The sequence below is a fragment of the Mizuhopecten yessoensis genome, unplaced genomic scaffold (genome assembly GCF_002113885.1).
Source record: "Mizuhopecten yessoensis strain PY_sf001 unplaced genomic scaffold, ASM211388v2 scaffold10929, whole genome shotgun sequence".
Taxonomy (NCBI): Eukaryota; Metazoa; Mollusca; class Bivalvia; order Pectinida; family Pectinidae; genus Mizuhopecten; species Mizuhopecten yessoensis.
In genome coordinates, this window is record NW_018408792.1 from 167,516 (window position 1) to 186,687 (window position 19,172).

General features: G+C 33.9%; 1 protein-coding gene across 1 annotated transcript; it reads left to right on the top strand.

The window, feature by feature from the left end:
- The first annotated feature begins 6,909 nt into the window (after nucleotides 1-6,909).
- LOC110463784 (cysteine and tyrosine-rich protein 1-like) lies at nucleotides 6,910-18,171 on the top strand. The gene is made up of 4 exons (XM_021518641.1): nucleotides 6,910-7,211; nucleotides 13,832-14,000; nucleotides 15,115-15,275; nucleotides 15,938-18,171. The coding sequence occupies exons 1-4, from the start codon at nucleotides 7,157-7,159 to the stop codon at nucleotides 16,210-16,212; spliced, it is 660 nt and encodes a 219-aa protein (XP_021374316.1). The 5' UTR covers nucleotides 6,910-7,156; the 3' UTR covers nucleotides 16,213-18,171.
- Nucleotides 18,172-19,172: the final 1,001 nt, after the last annotated feature.

Sequence of the window (19,172 nt, forward strand, 5' to 3'; positions counted from 1 at the left end):
AAAAAGTATAGATATTATACAACTGTTATCATTAGTGCAATGTTGTACTGTGACCATGTAGAACTAAAGACATGATATAAACACACATTATATTGGTTACGAGTAGTAAAATACTATGAACATTTATAATATTCAATAATTGAAATCAAATCCATGCAGAGATGTTTCTAAATATAAGTCACATACCTTACCTGTTATCAGTGTAATAACACGAGAACATACATAGTGCTATAGACACACGTTAAATAACAATTAGCGGAGCTGTGATTGGCCGTAGGTTCCCATTGTGGTATAACACCCTTATGGTGTCACAGACTTTCAGTTGCTTTTGGACTCCACATTTGTTATTGTTAAAATTTCTTTATTTCTGATTTCAAGTCATTTTAAGAAACATTGTTTTTATGAATATTCGCAACAAATGTCATCTTACCTTCGTTTCCATTTCATATGTATTTTATGAAACTGGCAGGTTTTTTAATTTTAAACGAAGCTCAAAAGAGACTCGCCAGAATCATCATTCTTGGAGACGTTTCATAAATGCTATATGAAATGGAAACTCGTGAAAGATCGTCTATTCATATACCGTTTGTATGATATTGAGTTCTTTTTCTGCACAATTAATTGTTTGTCTGTATGGGAGCATTTTGATAATGATGTTTTATTTTAATCAACAAACATGTCTTGTTCTATTGAGATTGTTTGCGATTTTTTAAACTGTAAGGAACAATCCTGATACAAGATCCGCTTTTGAATCGTTACACATCAATGTTATACTTTTCTTATCATTCTGATTTGTTAATTGTAACTAACATTTTGTATGTTTCTTGAGAGTAAAATTTAAACTGAACGGTAAATTGAAAGACATATGCAATGCAAATATAATAATTATAATATATCGAATAAGAAAACCCCTGTGTCTATTTTAACTGTGCGTCTCTGTGATATTTATACTCTGTAAGCTGTAGATCTCTTACTGTCTTTACTTATTTAATAAGGTTGCGTATATACATTACATTTGAATATCGAAGTATTTTTATTAATTAATTTATCTGTATAGTTTGTTCATAAGAAAAAATTCTATCATTAATTTATCATAATTATGTGTGTATATATACACGTTTTTTTATCTGTATTATTTGTTTTTGGACAAAATTACTGTCAATGTTATTTTTTACCATGATTTCATGTTTGTAGTTGTGCAAAATTATATCGTTATTTACATGATTTAATTTTGCCTGCTATACATGTGTGTTTGTGATATGAAGAGCAACTAAAAAAATTCCCGAAAAAAAAACCTGGATCTATTTCACTAGCACAGACACAATAGTTATATGAAATTCTTCTGAGTCACGTTTATTTAATCGTTGTATATATTTTACTTTCTGGATGCAAGAGTTATATTCCCTTATTCTCATAACCATTTAATATGTAGTAGGTTATTGGGAATATAATAGTTTTATGTCTTCTTTAAGGGAACGGTCACGAAAATGTATAATTATATCACGACTTTTTTTCCAGTAGTGACCTAATGCTTGGTCCTATTAGGCCTTGTTATATTTGGTCTTAATCTACTGTCTCTTTAGATTTTGTTGCTAATATAGTCCCCTTTTTCATTATTTTGTGTTAACGCTGTGGTATATATATCTACGTACTTGACATTCACGATACGTACAAGAAATTAATATATTGGACGTATTTTTGTAATACCGATAACGATATAAGTCAGAAATGAACATGTAAATTTATTAATACAGAATTATAGGAATTGATAGTAAAACTTCGATCCAAATTTCAATCTGATTCCGCCGGAAAACCCCAGGAGGCGGCTGTTTTTCTTATTGTAAGAAAGAAAAAAATCTTGTTTTAACTTTATTTTCACCGTAACACTTTCAATCTAATTCCGCCAGAGAAAACCAGGAGGCAGTTGTTTTTCTTATCGTAACTTTATTTTCACCGTAACAATAAAATCTTTAGATTTCAGTATCATTTATAAACTTCGATTATCGGAAAGGTTTAGGACTCAAATATATCTGTTAGGGCGATTTATTCATTGATGCATTTAGAATGGGCTATGTTCATATTGACAATGTTGCATCTTTTACACCTATTTGACAGTGTTCATGTTATAGTGATCTTCACCAATACTCTACTTTGTATCAGTAGTATCCTTTACTGGTGACATGTAGTGAAAAATGTATACCCGTGTTGACTGTTTTTGTTGTGTTGTTCTCACCAGTTGAGTAAAATGTTCTCTTATGATAATACATTGTTGTACAAAGTTGATGTTTGAATTTATTTCTACAGTGTATTATTTGGGTATTGTGTGCTTCTCAAGTTGATAGATACTTACACTGAACTCCGTCCACTTTAAAACAAAACCTAAGGAAACGGTTACATTGTGTTGAGGATAGTAATATTAATTTTGTGATATTATGTTTCGATTTTTTTAATGTTATATTAAATGCATAAAATCAAACTGACAGCATACACTCCCCTTTTTATAATGTGACTTTGTTAAGTATAAAGTTTACTTTCCTACTCTTTTTGTTGAGTTATGTTTTTAATGTACAATACATTATGGTGCTGACTGATTTCTCAGCATAGCTATGCACTCTCATGGCAAATTATATTTTATTGAGACACCTCAAGATGTCTGTCGATCACTACATGTTGGTAGCATTGCATATGTATCAGCTGAAAATTTAGATTTCGTTGCTAGGCGAAGGCTTATAACGTTAAAGGCGATCCAACTGAAAGCTATGCTAACAAACAGAATTTATTGACACATAGGCCAGAGTATTTAATTGCACAAACTTATTTATTTACGTGCCACATTTTCATGTTAGCTATGTAAGAATTGTTCCCCTTTGTAATGATAATTTGGTCCTTTTGGCGGTGATTGGCTCCAAATAACATATCTGTTACTGTAACTGTCTGAAACAAATCTTAATATCATCACATACTTAGATGTCAATAGGCCATCATGCAGGTCTACAAATTTCACAACAAATTTGATTTGGTTTTATCTCTTTCACAACGCTGTTTTAATCTACACAGGTTGTCCATCTTGACTCTTTAAAGACTTCGAATTTTCTTTAATCTGTGAATGCAGAGCTAAATTCATATCTATATGAACGAAACAGTTGCAAAGACAATTATATATACTTTCTATATATATGTTCTAATGTGATGCTTGAGAATTTTAAATAAAAACATACAATTATGTCATTGTCATAAAATGATCATTTAAATCCTTATACATACAAATTTTGCTTTGAATTTGAATTTCGTTTTAAATAATTAAGCTAGATTAAGATTTTTGCGTTTAGTTGACGTTAATCTAACCAGGGGTTTAAACAAATGTACCCTGATAAACTTATTATGGCGAGATTAGCGATTGCGGTTTCTAGGAGGATGAGGAGACAGGATAAACAGTCTCGATGGCGTAATGGATATACTGCCAAGCACAAGTATACTATATACTGTCAAACACACGTATACTATATACTGTCAAACACCCGTATACTATATACTGGCAACCACCCGTATACTATATACTGTCAAACATACGTATTTATAACAGACTACCAATCACTCCCGGGTAAGTATTAAGTATAGGATAAATCTCGAGCAAACGTTGGTTAAGTGATTTGGAAGCATAGCCTGTCGAGGGCCGATAGGCCCGAGACAGGGTGCTTCCAAATCACTTAACCAACTTTTGCGAGGGATTTATCCTACTTAAAAACTTTCATATCCCAATTGGACCCCTAGACCTGGTATAGGTGGACAGTTGGATAATCAGTGAATGGAGTTGTTTACCTGTGTTGTCCACACCTGTAAAATGCACTCATTGACACAAACACATATAACCACAAGGCCTTAGTAAATGCCGATGGTATCCAAATGCGATCCAAATGGTATTGATATGAACTGAGGTGTTCCGAGTACAAAGGTACCTGTCAGATATTTCCAAGGTCATTTCATGTACTGCTGCCAAGATGTCCAGTTCAGCTGACGATGTTTTTATTACGCAATCGACATTTACTAGTAAACGACCAGAATCCGATAGAGATACAGACGGAATGTTAAGCGATGTGTGAAAAAAACCGGACATCGTTCGGATGCGGTCCGCGCGTACAAACGCACCGGTACGGAACAGGAGCAAGTAGCCCCCCTTTCTTTTTTCAGTATTTCTTAATGACGTTGAAAGTGATTTTGCCTCTTTAAGTTGTGTGTCACTCGAAATTGTACGGGATAAGCTGTATAATGAACTACATATTTTTGTAGAAATTTTTGTACTCCTATACGCTGATGACAGTTTTCTATTTTCAGAAAGTCCAGAGGGACTGCAGAGTGCTTTGAATGTATTCCAGCAATAGTGTAAGATTTGGAAGCTTATTATAAATGTAAATAAAACAAAAGTCATGGTTTTTCGCAAGAGGAAAAGTAAACAACAAAATGTATTTGTATTACAAAATGAAATTTTAGAAATTGTAGATAATTTTACTTACTTAGGAATAACATTTAATTACAATGGCAGTTTTGTAAACGCAAGACGCAGATTGATCAACCAGGCCCAAAAGTCAATATTTGCTATATACAAAAAAATCAGGAACCTTTCTCTCCCTATAGAATTACAATTAAAACTATTTGATTCTTTAGTGGAACCGATTCTATTGTATGGATCGGATGTATGGGGATTCGAAAACCTGAAATAAATCGAACAGATTCACCTTAAATTTTGTGAAGAATTCTTAAAGTGAGATCCACAACGCCTAATTTTATGATTTATGGCGAGCTAGGTCGTGTGTCATTGGAAATAAATGTAAAACTAAGAATGTTAGGTTTTTGGAATAGAATAATTAGTAATGAAAACAAACTCATATTACTACGACTGGCTTTACATATGCAAAATGATGATACTCTTCCGTTCGAATGGATTAACTATATAAAAGGTATTTTCAATGAAACGGGATTTTCTTACATATTTGATAATAAATTACATATGCCTGATGGTTTTTACAAATGCATTTTAAAACAACGGCTTAACGATCACTTTGTACAGCAATGGTTCGATGACATTACTAGCTCATCTCGTGGGCAGTTCTACACATTCTATTTAAAACGGAATTTGATCTAGAAAAATATTTATTAAATCTGCCAGAATATATCAGTACACCAATAACAAAACTGCGCACTTCGAATTTGAAGTTTCCAATTGAAACAGGTAGATGGTATAACATACCCCGAGATAATCGACTATGTAATTTGAAAGCGGAAAGTGTCGGGGATGAATTTCATTATCTATTTGAATGCTATTATATACCTATATCCACCTTACGTAACAAATATATTCCTCGTTATTATTGCACAAACCCAAATATTTGTAAGTTTAAAGGTCTTTTATCATTATGCAATCAACGAGTTCTGACAGGTTTATCTATTTTCCTAACCAAAATGGCTCCTCTTTTGTGAATGAAGCATATGTATAACTGTTAATAGTTGAATAACTTGGGAATTGTATGTATGTTTTTTATGTTTGTATTTTCCATTGTATGTCATATCATGTTACTATACCGTACCGGTTCTAAATTGAACTGTCCATTCTCTCAGGTGTGCATGTGTATACAAATATGTATATTGTACTTCATTTTCCATATCTGCAACTTTATTTCCTCACGTAACACATATTATGTGTCTGAGTGTCAATACAATTTTGCTTGTATACATGCATGCACCTGTCCTTCCTGTCAAAATTTAATATATGAATTCATGTACATGTACCTCATGTTACACATTTCCATGCGTCTGAGTGTTGGAAATAAAATCTGAAATCTGAAATCTGTTATACAAGGCACGAAACGGAAAACTTCTGGTCACAGTAAGGACACAGGTATCGGTGGCAACAGCAATTCGTGCATCAAACTTCGTAAAGGGGATGTGTTGGTGGAAATCCTTGTTTGAATATATATTGTGAAATACGTAAAGCGGATGTGTTTGTGAAAACTGGAAACTTCGGCTAAGTGCATTGTACGTGTATATATTACAACGGCTGACTACCGTGTACCACCAGGTATTAAAGTTGGAATTAAAATTACATTTACTATCTTTCATATTTATTTGTTATCGTTTTCTTTGTTTATCTGTTTTTTTGTCTGCAAACCCTATTCAACAGATGGATATTATGGGTACGTTTGACATGACCATGTGTGACCTGTTGGATAAGTGGAGATCCATTCATTAAATATCCAACCGCTAGCCGTTTGATAGTATGAATAGGTCACTACTTATCCAACAGTCACTCAACTTATCCAACGCCTAGCGGTTGAATAGGTGAAATAGTCAGTTTGTAAAAACAATAGGTGACGTAATCGAAAGTTTTTAACCTGTTTTATCCTATTGCCGGATCGACTGAGGCGACTAAACTCAGCCCTTTGCGTATTCTATTTAGAAGATATTAAAGGAAACCGAAACCACTCCGTTATAGTTTCGGCTACGTTTTTTTATGTTTTCTTTCGACCCCATGCACTCGGTTCTTGCGGAATTAGATCCACTGGAAACCTTTGGTTAGCCTATTGTCAGAATGAAGTTCCCTAATTAACTTCTCCGGGTTATAATATTTAAGTGAGGTAGTGCTTTACTTCTTGGATGGCCAAATCAATTGTTGACTTCGTATTCACGACCAAACATGTTAAAATGGCATTAAACCTTTAAAAATCACTTTTCGTATTGTAATTTACATACAGCAATTCATGTTCGCGTTTAAACATTAGGAAAGCCGGCCACATGTGTACTCAGGAAGTATTAGGTGTCGTGCAGATCCATTAACATACCCTATTATTCGGCTATTTAAATAGTCTGTAGTCGGTGCAAGTGAATATCAATTCATTTTTACTTCCTAGTGACAGAGCAAATACACGTCTGGCGTGATCGACGCGGCGTATAAATAGCCTGCTTTATTATGTAGGCTTTACCGGGTACGATCACTACGCAGATATACGGAACACATGGGTCTGACGTCATTTAATCAATAGCTTCATTGAATAAACCCGGAGGAGAAACCAGATACACTTTGTACCAGAGGACAGCTTACATGTTATAGACACTAAATAGACCAATACAGTACGTATGTAGTGAAGGGAAGGTAGTCATCAAGATGGGTAACAGTGGTATCACACTGTTTTTACTGACTGTGATCCTGCAATTCCGAGGTGAGTTGATGAATCATTCTTTCCTCATATGGGGATCGTATGTGTGGCCATCTCTTGGGTCAGTTATGTTGAGATTGAAAGGTTATATTTTCTTTCCTCTGGTGAGATCTGTTCGATGGTGGAGCGGTCTGGTGTTCCTGTCCACACTTCATTGGTTATCATTAATAAACTAATATTGTCCTTAAACAAGCCAGTGAATTCGATAATATTGCTGCTAGATATATGTACAATCCATAACCCGTGGGAATTGGTCTCGATGTATCAGTATTTGAGATCAGGGGTTGGGTAGGTGGTCGGGGGTAAATGTCCCTGCTTGGCCAGCCTTGCTGTTATTTAAATAGTAAACCTTCTGTTATACAAGAGGCCGAGATGACTACAAATGCATGACGGATGTTACAAGGTTGTACAGAAAACTATCATGTTTTTCTTCTACGTAAACTACTTTATATAATATAGTATACCCCATTTTTCCCGAATGACTATATAATGAGTTTAAGGAGTGATGCAGACCATTAGTGATTTTAGATAATAACACCCTGACGCGATTATATAACTATAAACATAAGCAGAGTGACATTAAGTCACAAGTGATATTCAATAAAGCAGGGTAATTGTGTATAAAGTCAATATATTAGGTGTATATAAGGAACTGAAAAACGTATATACAGTGTCTCTACTTGTAGATTAAAATAAAACACTCACTATGTACATACAGAGACATATAAAGCCAGAATATACGTCTCTGGTACATATGAACAAATTCAAATCAATTTTTGACAGACACCTTGGAGGAATTGAAAAAAAAGGTTACAGGCATGTTACATTCATAATGGTTAACATAAACTAGGTAAAAGTGTATCGATCGAAATGTAACTTGGTTCAAACCAATAATTGATCAGGCAGCCATTAAAATATACCTGTGGGCAACCAACCGACAACATGCCTTTCTGAGCATTAATAAAGATCGATCAAATTATGTAAACGAAAGGTGAATTTATAATGTTAGAGACATGACGTACCAGCTGTTTCTATGTAAATAGGCGATTTAACACAATCCAAAAAACAAATTACATGTACAAAGGCAAATAAAATTGAGTTATCACAAATAGATATCCAGCTAATAGCCTACAGGGAAAATGAAAAACAAAAACATGCACAACAAATTTGTTCAATGTAAGACGTTCCAATGATTTCAAGAACTATTTTAAAAATGTTTATCTTTGTTTACTTAGTTTCAAATGATGATGATTGTCTTATATTTGTGAATTTGGGGCGTTCAAAAGTGACGCTTTGGTGACTTTGGCAGAAACGATATGGCTTATTTGTAGTGTTAAAAAATCTTACCGTCTAAACAAGAAGAAATAATTACTAATCGACCGAGGTGGAGTTTTGGAGTCTTTCATTACTCAATGATACACTGTGTTATAATACGTTTGAGTATGAATATAAAGTATTCTGTAAAAGATTAGCAGCAGAGGTTATCCTCTAGTTACCCGTTGTAAACGTTTAGCAGCAGAGGATAGCCACTAGTTACCCGTTGTAAAAGTTAAGCAGCAGAGGATAGCCAATAGTTACCCGTTGTAAAAGTTAAGCAGCAGAGGATAACCACTAGTTACCCGCTGTAAAAGTTTAGCAGCAGAAGATACCCACTAGTTACCCGCTGTAAAAGTTTAGCAGCAGAGGATAACCACTAGTTACCTGTTGTAACAGTTTAGCAGCAGAGGATAGCCACTAGTTACACCCTGTAAAAGTTAAGCAGCAGAGGATAACCACTAGTTACCCGCTGTAAAAATTTAGCAGCAGAGGATAAACACTAGTTACCCGTTGTAAAAGTTTAGCAGTAGAGGATAACCACTAGTTACCCGCTGTAACAGTTTAGCAGCAGAGGATACCCACTAGTTACCCGCTGTAAAAGTTTAGCAGCAGAGGATAACCACTAGTTACCCGTTGTAAAAGTTTAGCAGTAGAGGATAACCACTAGTTACCCGCTGTAACAGTTAAGCAGCAGAGGATAACCACTTGTTACCCGCTGTAAAGGTTTAGCAGCAGAGGATAACCACTAGTTACCCGCTGTAACAGTTTAGCAGCAGAGGATAGCCCCTAGTTACCCGCTGTAAAAGTTTAGCAGCAGAGGATAGCCACTAGTTACCCGCTGTAAAATTTTAAGCAGCAGAGGATAACCACTAGTACCCGTTGAATGTAAAACATGTTTCATGAACATTGACTGTTTTTTTATATATATATTTCATGAGTGCAACACTTTTGATCAACTCTGTATCATCATTTGAAAATCGATGGACGGATGAGCCACAAACTGTAAAATAAGTACATATATATTTACATATCTAGCCCGAGTGTCAATAGCCAATCCATTCTAAAAACGCCCAGAAAGAAATCAAGTTGAGGTCGTATCAACACGATCCTGTACATTGATTATATGGTAGTTATAGGCAGTTGAGCTGTTTATAAACAGGTTTCATTAAAATCAGTGCACCTAATGTGTAAAATATCCGAATATTTAATACATATAGAAATAGGATTGTGCATTTCATTAAAACTGTATATGTAGCAAATACGACAGTGTTTTCTATATATTTTCAACTACAAACTATTGTACTTAAATATACACATAGCCGACAATACAACCGGCAATGTATATAAACATTACAAAGGCAGTTATGTCAGTCTTGTAAATGTCTTGTATATAAGGCATTGTAAATCTCACCATTTGTGCGTGTGCAACACAATAAAGATATACCTGATTTTGGAATTTTCTCTCGCGTTTGAACAATACAATAAAATACAAAAGACGTTTAAAAATATTATTTTAGTTGTTTTGTCGAGTGAAATGAGTTAAAAAGGCATTGGGAAAGAACCCCCTATATTTCTTTAATTAACTGTTAATAATATCTTGTCATAGCGAGCATATTAGGTTGTTATACGTATTAGGTTATCACGTGAGTGGACGGGTGGTTGGGCGCTCCGAATTTCATAGGAATACTAAATACAATGAGAGCTGGAACAAATCCGATAACCACCATTATCCGCCTGTAATGTACTGAGTTATGCCAGTTTAATGACCAGTGTCCGCTCGATATCTCTACTTGTTTTCAATGAATTAACTTGAAACTTCATAGACAAATTACCATGAAATCTCATTACCAATGTCCGACTGTAATTTAAGGAGTTATACACCTTTATTCAATTGATGAAACAGTGGGCGGTCAATATCTCGAATAATGTTCAACTTCATTGGGAAGGTTTATCACTATGAAATCTCGGACGAGTTCACTAACCACTATAGTCCGACTGTAATTTACGGAGTTATGCCCGCAGAGTCAGTGAAGTGAGTTTAATCACAATTATCAGATCAGATTCAAAGCCTTTTTTATTCCACTTACTGAGCTGCCAGGTATGTCGAATTATTTCTCCCGTTCAAAAAATACTCATAAATATATATATATTTCAACGGTACAAACAACTGCTCATTCGAAGTGTGATTTCATTTGGTTATGAATTTTGAACCTTCATTTCCACTCGAGTTATTTGAAAAAGGAATTATTGTTCCTAATCTATGCTGAATTGCTACGCGTCATTATAAAAACAATATGTCCTTTACCAATGCCAATGCGCCTATTATGCTAAACTGCAGTAGGATTTTAGTAGCTTCATAGTACAGCATAGCACGTATAAACCCACTTGCATGTAAATTGACATAGCGGGTTTTGTTGATACAAGTGATATGCCTGAACACAAAATCGTATACGAGCTTTGGTAAACAGTCATAACAAAACAAATAATCAAACAACTAGTTTAAAGCAAAAAGAAAATGCTTCAACCTGAGTTAAATACATATTGAATGACAACATGGTTGTCGGAGGAGAAAAGAAAGAAGCCTTGCTATACTTGGTCCCACAACGTTGTATGATATCTCACCTGGTGTGATACGGTCCTTCATGACAATTGTTTAGTCTTCTAGCTTATTTTGGTTTGAATACCGCACATAACATATTTCGGTTACAATGTTCGGTTTAACAATATCTGATTTCAGCAAATAGTTTTTTAGGAAATGATTTGTATTCAAGTACTTATCATACACGTATTAACAGGTAGCTGCAGTTAATATCTGTATTAGCGGTGTTGCAATACGATTTATATATCAGTTGTGTACAACAAAGTAAGTATAAAACTAAATTTGCTGTTATTTATCTTTCCATGTATGTACATTTTCCAATAATTTGGTTTGCTATTTCCTTGATGAATACGTGCTTGCTGATAACTTATCACAATACTACGTGTTTAATTGTATCTTTACAGGACAATTTCGATATTATGGTACATTTTGTATGTTTACACGAATATAATTATGAACTTAATAGTAACTTTAAACGAAATACTATGTGTTGGATTTCATCTTTACATAATAATATGAATTTTATAGTATCGTTACTCAAACGAAAATTTGTGTAAACGGATATGATAATGTTGATTTTATGATATTTTACCTTTAAAGGGACAATTTAGTGAAGTAAACTTTTTTATAACCTTGTTACAAAATTCTTCATGATTATATAGTGTGATACTCCTTATGAGCAATTTATGTCGAGAAATTGACAAGTGACAATGTTTTCTTGGCGTTTTTAATCAGTAATGAAGAAATCCTTAACCGTACAGCCGTACGTTTTAGCGGCAGCAGCTGTCGGTGAATTTCTAGCTAACGAAATGTATTTCAAGTCGAGAAGAGAAGGTAACTTCTCGCTTTATTCACCTAGCCTTTTTGGAATACAAATACATGCATTTATTCTGGATTAAAATAATCTCCCAACAGCATCTCAAACATCGTTATAAATAAGTTATCTATTTTACGTTTAAACCTGTTGATATAGTACTTTCTGCGGTTTGATATTGTCCCTACGGCACCCTCTCAGTCCGTGCATGCTCTAATTGAACCTGTTCGTTTTCATTCAAATCCAAACGTGAACATAAATATCTGATTAGAGGTTTATATTATGATACTTATAATTCAGACTCTTAACTGACACTGTGTTGTCGGTCGACAGCGTAGTGCTGTACATATCAACTTCTCACTTAAAGGCCCGGATATTGCGCTATTTGGGTCGTTCCTATTTTTATCATCGGCTTTCCCAAAAGATGAAACTGACATAAACTTTCGTTGGAAGATATATATTTTCAGTATCGACTCGATTTTCAGGTTTTCCTTGGGCTAAATTGCCCTTTAAAGAAAAGCTATGTTTTAATGTATCTTAATAAGAAATTTGAGTAAACTGTGTTCTATTGTAAATGTACAAAATAGGTTGTTTTCATTTAATTTCATTTTAAAAAAGCAAACTTTCTCATTGAATTGACCATAACTTTTACAACATAACAATTATGATGTCACAAAAATGAAAACCGCACAATCTGCACCATACTCTTCTGCGGTTTAAATCACGTTCAGGTCACTTTTTGATCTGGTGTAACGTGTTTTTGTAATGTTTAACATATTATGATCAAATTTAATAGCAAACACGTATCTGAAAAATATGTCAAAAAACTAGATGCCTGTTGTTTGTAGAACTTTTTTACAAGAATTGAAAAAATGATCAATTCGGCGGCCATTTTGAAAATGTGTATTAATGTGTATTTCTTGCGCTTCACAAAAGGCCAAAATTTCACCTTTTTTGACACTAGACAGATCACTTAAAATGTCATTGTGTCGCCATTTTTAATTGTAGCAGGTTCAATTTTACTGTACAGCTTTATAATGTTCATTATGATGAAAATATTATGCAACAAAGTGGAAAATTATGGGGCAAAAAAAGAAGCAAACGTACCCCCATTTTTATGGCTGTTTTAGAAAGACAAACACGTTTTCTTTTGATTCATTGAATATTAAAAAAGGGTTAATAGCAGAACTTTGTATATCAAGCGTTGAATCTGCAAAAAATGGTAAAAAATGAGCACTTTTTTCATAAAAACACCCGGGTAGGGTTAACTTAAATCGCCCGTTTGAGTTAAAAAAATAAGATTAAGAAAGTTTAATTCCATAATGTAAAAGAAAATAATATTTTTATGAATTTGTTCTGCAAATGGTCGAAACCAAAAAAATCACCTTAAATCATATATTGTGTTAAATTAGTATCTTTGACTGATTATAGCACAAAAACGAACACACGGACATGTAGTTTATTTTGCATTTTCTACTATGCCATTATCTCCTTTTTCCAAAAATCCATATAAGAAAAATAGTTTCATACAGGATTGTTTTTACTTCTCAGAGGTGTACATCCTTAATCCATAATTTATAACGTCATGAAAAATAGCGTCGTGTTTGTGAATAGCTAAGCAAAAACTTAACTCTCAGATTGGTTCTTGATCCATGGGCTGGGTACTAAAGAACGCAGGAACATAAACTCAATTAAGTCTGAGTCAACTTAATGCATTAGTATAATACAATGAACTCTTTAAAGTCGTTTAAACCTGTGTATTTTGAACCAACAATAAATCCCACAGATGACCAGCTCAGAAAGATTTTTACACTATACTGAAACAACACGTCTCATTGAAGGTTTAGACATATTTTCTGTGATGTTTATTTTCTTTTCCTTCATTTGTATCAGAATACCTGTCGGGGAGCACTTGTTACGAACTAGAGTACAACTACTTCACCAGCAGTTACTCCTACACTTACTATGGCTACTGTTCATTCGGTTGCTGTGGTTATACTTACATCCGCTACTGTTGTATCTCGTCTTACTATGCCTACGAGTACACCGCGGCGTCATTGTCGTAAGTATGATTATAACAACATATCGTTTAGCCGACTACAGATTTCGAAATAATGCTCCTTTTAGAGGCGACAATATCTTTCTTTAGGTAAATTTCTTTATAAGCTAAAATGCCTTCATGACTTGTTTAGACAGTTGTCCGTTCGTATGAGGTCCCGTACGATATCCACTTTGAGACGACTCTTTTTTACTTTATATTATACCTTCTAGCCATTAAACTCGAAATTACAAAAGAAGGGGACTAATTGTTCAATTTCTAAATATTTATGTTAAAATTGTTTTCTTTATATATATATATGCATACACACGAAATTTCAGAATTTTGAAAATGTGTCATAATGGCGTCAATTATCCATGATTATCCTCATATTTCCATAATATGGCCCCAGAGCAACACTTACTTATTGTTAACCTTATTTGGGAGTATAACATTCCCTCCATTCAAAGGGAAGTTGCCCTGTGGGTCATCACCGACATGCAAGAACATTTACAGAAATTATACCAAAGGATTGGTCAATATGAAATGAGGTTTTATTTTTGGAGGATGAATCTGCCTCTTTATTATTAGTGAGTAAAGTTGTAGGAAGGAATGGAATAAAGTACTAGATAAAAATGATTATAAAAAGGCCGGGGACCTGATATCAATATATTTATATGAAAATTTCAACAATACACATTTTATTTGATAATATGTATAACGGACGCGACATTTGCAAAATAAGTTTTTTACTATATCAATGTGACCAAGATTTGATTGGAAAAATAGAATATGTAAATGACGCAACTGTGTTTGTCCCATTAAATACTAACATCACCGGTAAAGCATATATAAGCTTAGTGCTTAATTCGTCCTCTACAGTATGTGTGTTATCATTGGAAACGTTGCTTGGGGGGAACAATCGATATAAGGGGAATATTTTCCCCGTTAAATACTTACATCACAGGTAAAACCAATATAAGCTTAGTGCTTAATTCGTCCTCTACAGTATGTGTGTTATCATTGGAAACGTTGCTTGGGGGGAACAATCGGTATAAGGGGAATATTTCCCCCGTTAAATACTAACATCACCGGTAAAACCTATATAAGCTCAGTGCTATAATTTCCTCTTTTACAGGATTGGTGTTATTGTTGGTGCCATCATTGGGGGTCTTGTCTTCCTCGGAGTGATGATAGCTGTCGTGATCTGTTGTATTTGCAAATGTACTGAGAAATCCAGAGGACAGCGAGGAGCGGTGGTAGCCCCAGCAACAACAGGGGGCCCGGGGGTTGCCATAGGTATGTCATATATAGTCGTTATATTCCTATTTTGTTTGTTTATTTGTTTAGCGTTGAAATCACTCGTGCGAGTCTTATGTTCATCTACCATAAGGTGACCATATCTGCTTGCGGATTGTTTTTTAGTTCCCGAGGTTTGCCTAAACCTTGATTGCCACATTTAATTTTTTGAGAAATGGTATGGGACCTAATATACACATTTCGTTCATTAATAATTTGAAATTAACCCTATTGGATTTCTCTATTTTTTGAAATAAATATAATAAAGGGGTTAAATAAATCTCCCTGCTGTTTGGATAGTATATAAGACCAATACGAATATCCTCATTTGTGGTCCCTTGCATGATGTCTGAATTTAAAACAACATAGTTATTTGTACATATAACGTGCCAAATCGTTCAAAGAACACTTAAATCGATAAAGAAATTAACTTTACGAACTCTAAAAGTTAGAATTTATCATAATTAAACAATATAGTTGAAATATTATGAAATAAAACTTGGATAAAAAGCTGAAACCAAAGCTGTCTTATTATTTGACAAACTTGTCATTTCAACAGTGATAACATGATAAGCAATGATCACCAGTGTGACCTCTATATCCTTAGGAAGAAATGTGAGCAATAATTACTTTTATTTAATCACATTTAATTTTATATACAGTGAACAGCCATGTGAACATGCCCATGCAGCCCCAACCGTACTATCAGATGCAGAGTCAGCCTATCCCAACAGTTCAACCCCCACCGTACAACAACGTCGGAGGCCCTCAGTACACACCCGCTGCTTATCCGCCGCCGCCCCCGGCCTACCCTCCTCCAGCTTACCCCCCAACGGCACCAACACAGCAACCCGATCAAACATCCTCGCCTTTTGCGCTACAAAGTAACATCCAATCCACTGTTAACAGCGCCCCACCGGCAGCAACGCAACACTAAAGAACCGGTACGTTCGGAACCGTTCTGGCATGTCTATTTGAAACCTCCCAGGATTGCAATCTCCCAGTTTACAAACTGCAGTAAAAGTAAAAATATGAGTAGAAACACGACGCATGTTCCAGAAAGCTTTATTTTTTCAAATTTTGGTTACAAATGATATGTATTCTTAAACTTATATTTCAAGTATCAAACAATATCTGTACATGCGTTGATATGTAATGGCCGATAGCGGCAGGACACTTCTGATCATGGTTATGTTCAAAAGTATACCTTGGGACATTTACGAGAATGACGCTGTTGATATGTAATGGCCGATAGCGGCAGGACACTTCTGATCATGGTTATGTTCAAAAGTATACCTTGGGACATTTACGAGAATGACGCTGTTGATTACTTCTATAATAAAAGTTGACTATAGGCTCTAGGGATCGATTTTATAATCAAAATAGAAACCACTGTATACCTGTACTTATATTTTTTGTACTTTAGGATATAGAAGTGATAGAAAATGTTACTCAGAGATAAAATGTCAATCTCGTAAAAGTGAACCATGGTACACTTTAGAATAATTAAACGTGCCCTATGTAAAATGTGCGCCATAAAAGCAATACCATTTACATAATTTATTCACCACTTTTAACGCCGTTACGGCGATAATATAGTTTTCACGATTGTATTATGAAAGGAGGAGAAATCTAGCATGTAATTTTAGAAATGTTCTATCAATTGTACCATGACTTACAAGTAGTTGTTACAATGCATTTAGATTTGGTAAAGTGTGATTATAGAGATGTTAGATTCCCCAGTGTGTTAATATATCAAATGTATATATATATTTATCATTATGTTTTCCCTTCAATGATGTTCTTTCCGGTATTGGTGGTAAACAATCAATAGCTATCTAAGGTCGATGGAATGTGTATCTTTTTATACAAAATTTGGGGTTTTAGCTGATATTATACTCTTAATTTGGCCCGTGGAATATTTTTGGAAAAAATATTAAACAAGCTTTCATAAATATCTAACTGTATCTAAGGTAAGTTTTTACACATATTTGATGATTTTAATAACGTTTAAACATCAAATATTTTTTAGTAAGAATGATAATTGTCTGCATGGCTGACAATAATGTTGCGGAGCTATGAAATATCTGCACAATATATTAATTTATCTGAGTTAAATCAAAAGCAGTACACATACATGTATATAAAGAATAATATACAGTTGTCACATTTAAAAAAATAACCACTTGTAATTTAGCATTCTCAGCAGTTTTGCCAGAATAACCCATTGCATACAGACCTTACGTACGTTGTTTTGTAACAATCTGCTTGAAATCATACAAAGTTCACTTCCAGCTTTACTAAGAGATTGTCACTGGGGAAGATCTCAAAACTAGAAAAAAACAACCACTTTTAAACATCTCAATTGAAAGCTTTTTAACTTGCACTGTCAGCTTTAAGCACAATTTGATAAAGAAATGTATGCAAAACCTTTGCTCTATACATTTTGTTGTTGTAAATATATATGATTGATACTTTGCACATCGTCCTAAAGAAAGGTCTGTATTGGAACTGTTAATTAAATGTACCAATGGGATAAAATTTGGACGAGAAGACCGTGACACTTCAGCTTTTTTGGATAAATATTTATAGATGTTCAGTCACTTTTGCTTAGTTTTTCCTTCATACTAACTCATTCATATGAGACTATTCCGTCTTTGCGTATTGCAGAGTTATCTTCTCTTGTGAACATATTTTATGACTTAAACCCCCTTCCTCCATCCTTCTTTTCCCTTGCGTATTACTATTTTCCATTACTTATCACTATAACATTGTGCATGGCTAAGTACACAGTTACATTTCGTGAGGTGGGGATTTCACGTTACTCCTTGAATTCAGTCAACACTAGATCACTAAAAACAAAAAGATATGTTCGAGAAAGTAAATATATATATATATATATATAGTAGATAATAAATAAATAAGTCCTTGCGAAGGAAAATATAGAATAAAAACAAATTTTTCAGATCGTCCGCTAGGCCTTTCTGCCTTCTAGGGCTTCTTCAGGCGGATTGAAACCGCCCAGCTATACATAATATATTTATTTTTTATTTTACCCTATTACCAAATTATTATTATTATTAATTATTAATTAAATTATTTATTATTATTAATAGGGTTAATGATTTATATATTACATATATATGTATATATATATATATTTTTATGCAACTGTTATCATTAGTGCAATGCTGTACTGTGACCATGTAGAACTAGATAAAGACATGATTTAAACACATATTATATTTGTTACAAGTAGTAAAATACTATGAACATTTATAATATTCAATAATTGAAATCAAATCCATGCAGAGATGTTTTTGAATCAGTGTAATAACACCAGTACATATATAGTGATATAGACACACGTTAAATAACAATAAGCGGAGCTGTGATTGGCCGTAGGTTTCGATTGTGGTATCACACCTTTATGGCGTCACAGACTTTTAGTTGCTTTTGAACTCCACAAAAAGAAGGCTCATTGTTAAAATGACTTTATTTCTGATTTCAAGTCATTATAAGAAACATTGCTTTTACGAATATTCGCAACAAATCTCATCTTACCTTCGTTTCCATTTCATATGTATTTTATGAAACTGGACATGATCTTTTAAACGAAGCTCAAAAGAGATTCGCCAGAATTCATCATTCTTGGAAACGTTTCATAAATGTTATATGAAATGGAAACTCGTGAAAGATCGTCTATTCATATACCGTTTGTATGATATTTTACATGTACAAATATAAACAATTTTTTATTTAGTTCTTTTTCTGCACAATTAATTGTTTGTCTGTATGAGAGTATTTTGATAATGATGTTTTATTTTAATCAACTAACATGTCTTGTTCTATTGAGATTGCGATTTTTTAAACTGTAAGGAACAAACCTGATACAAG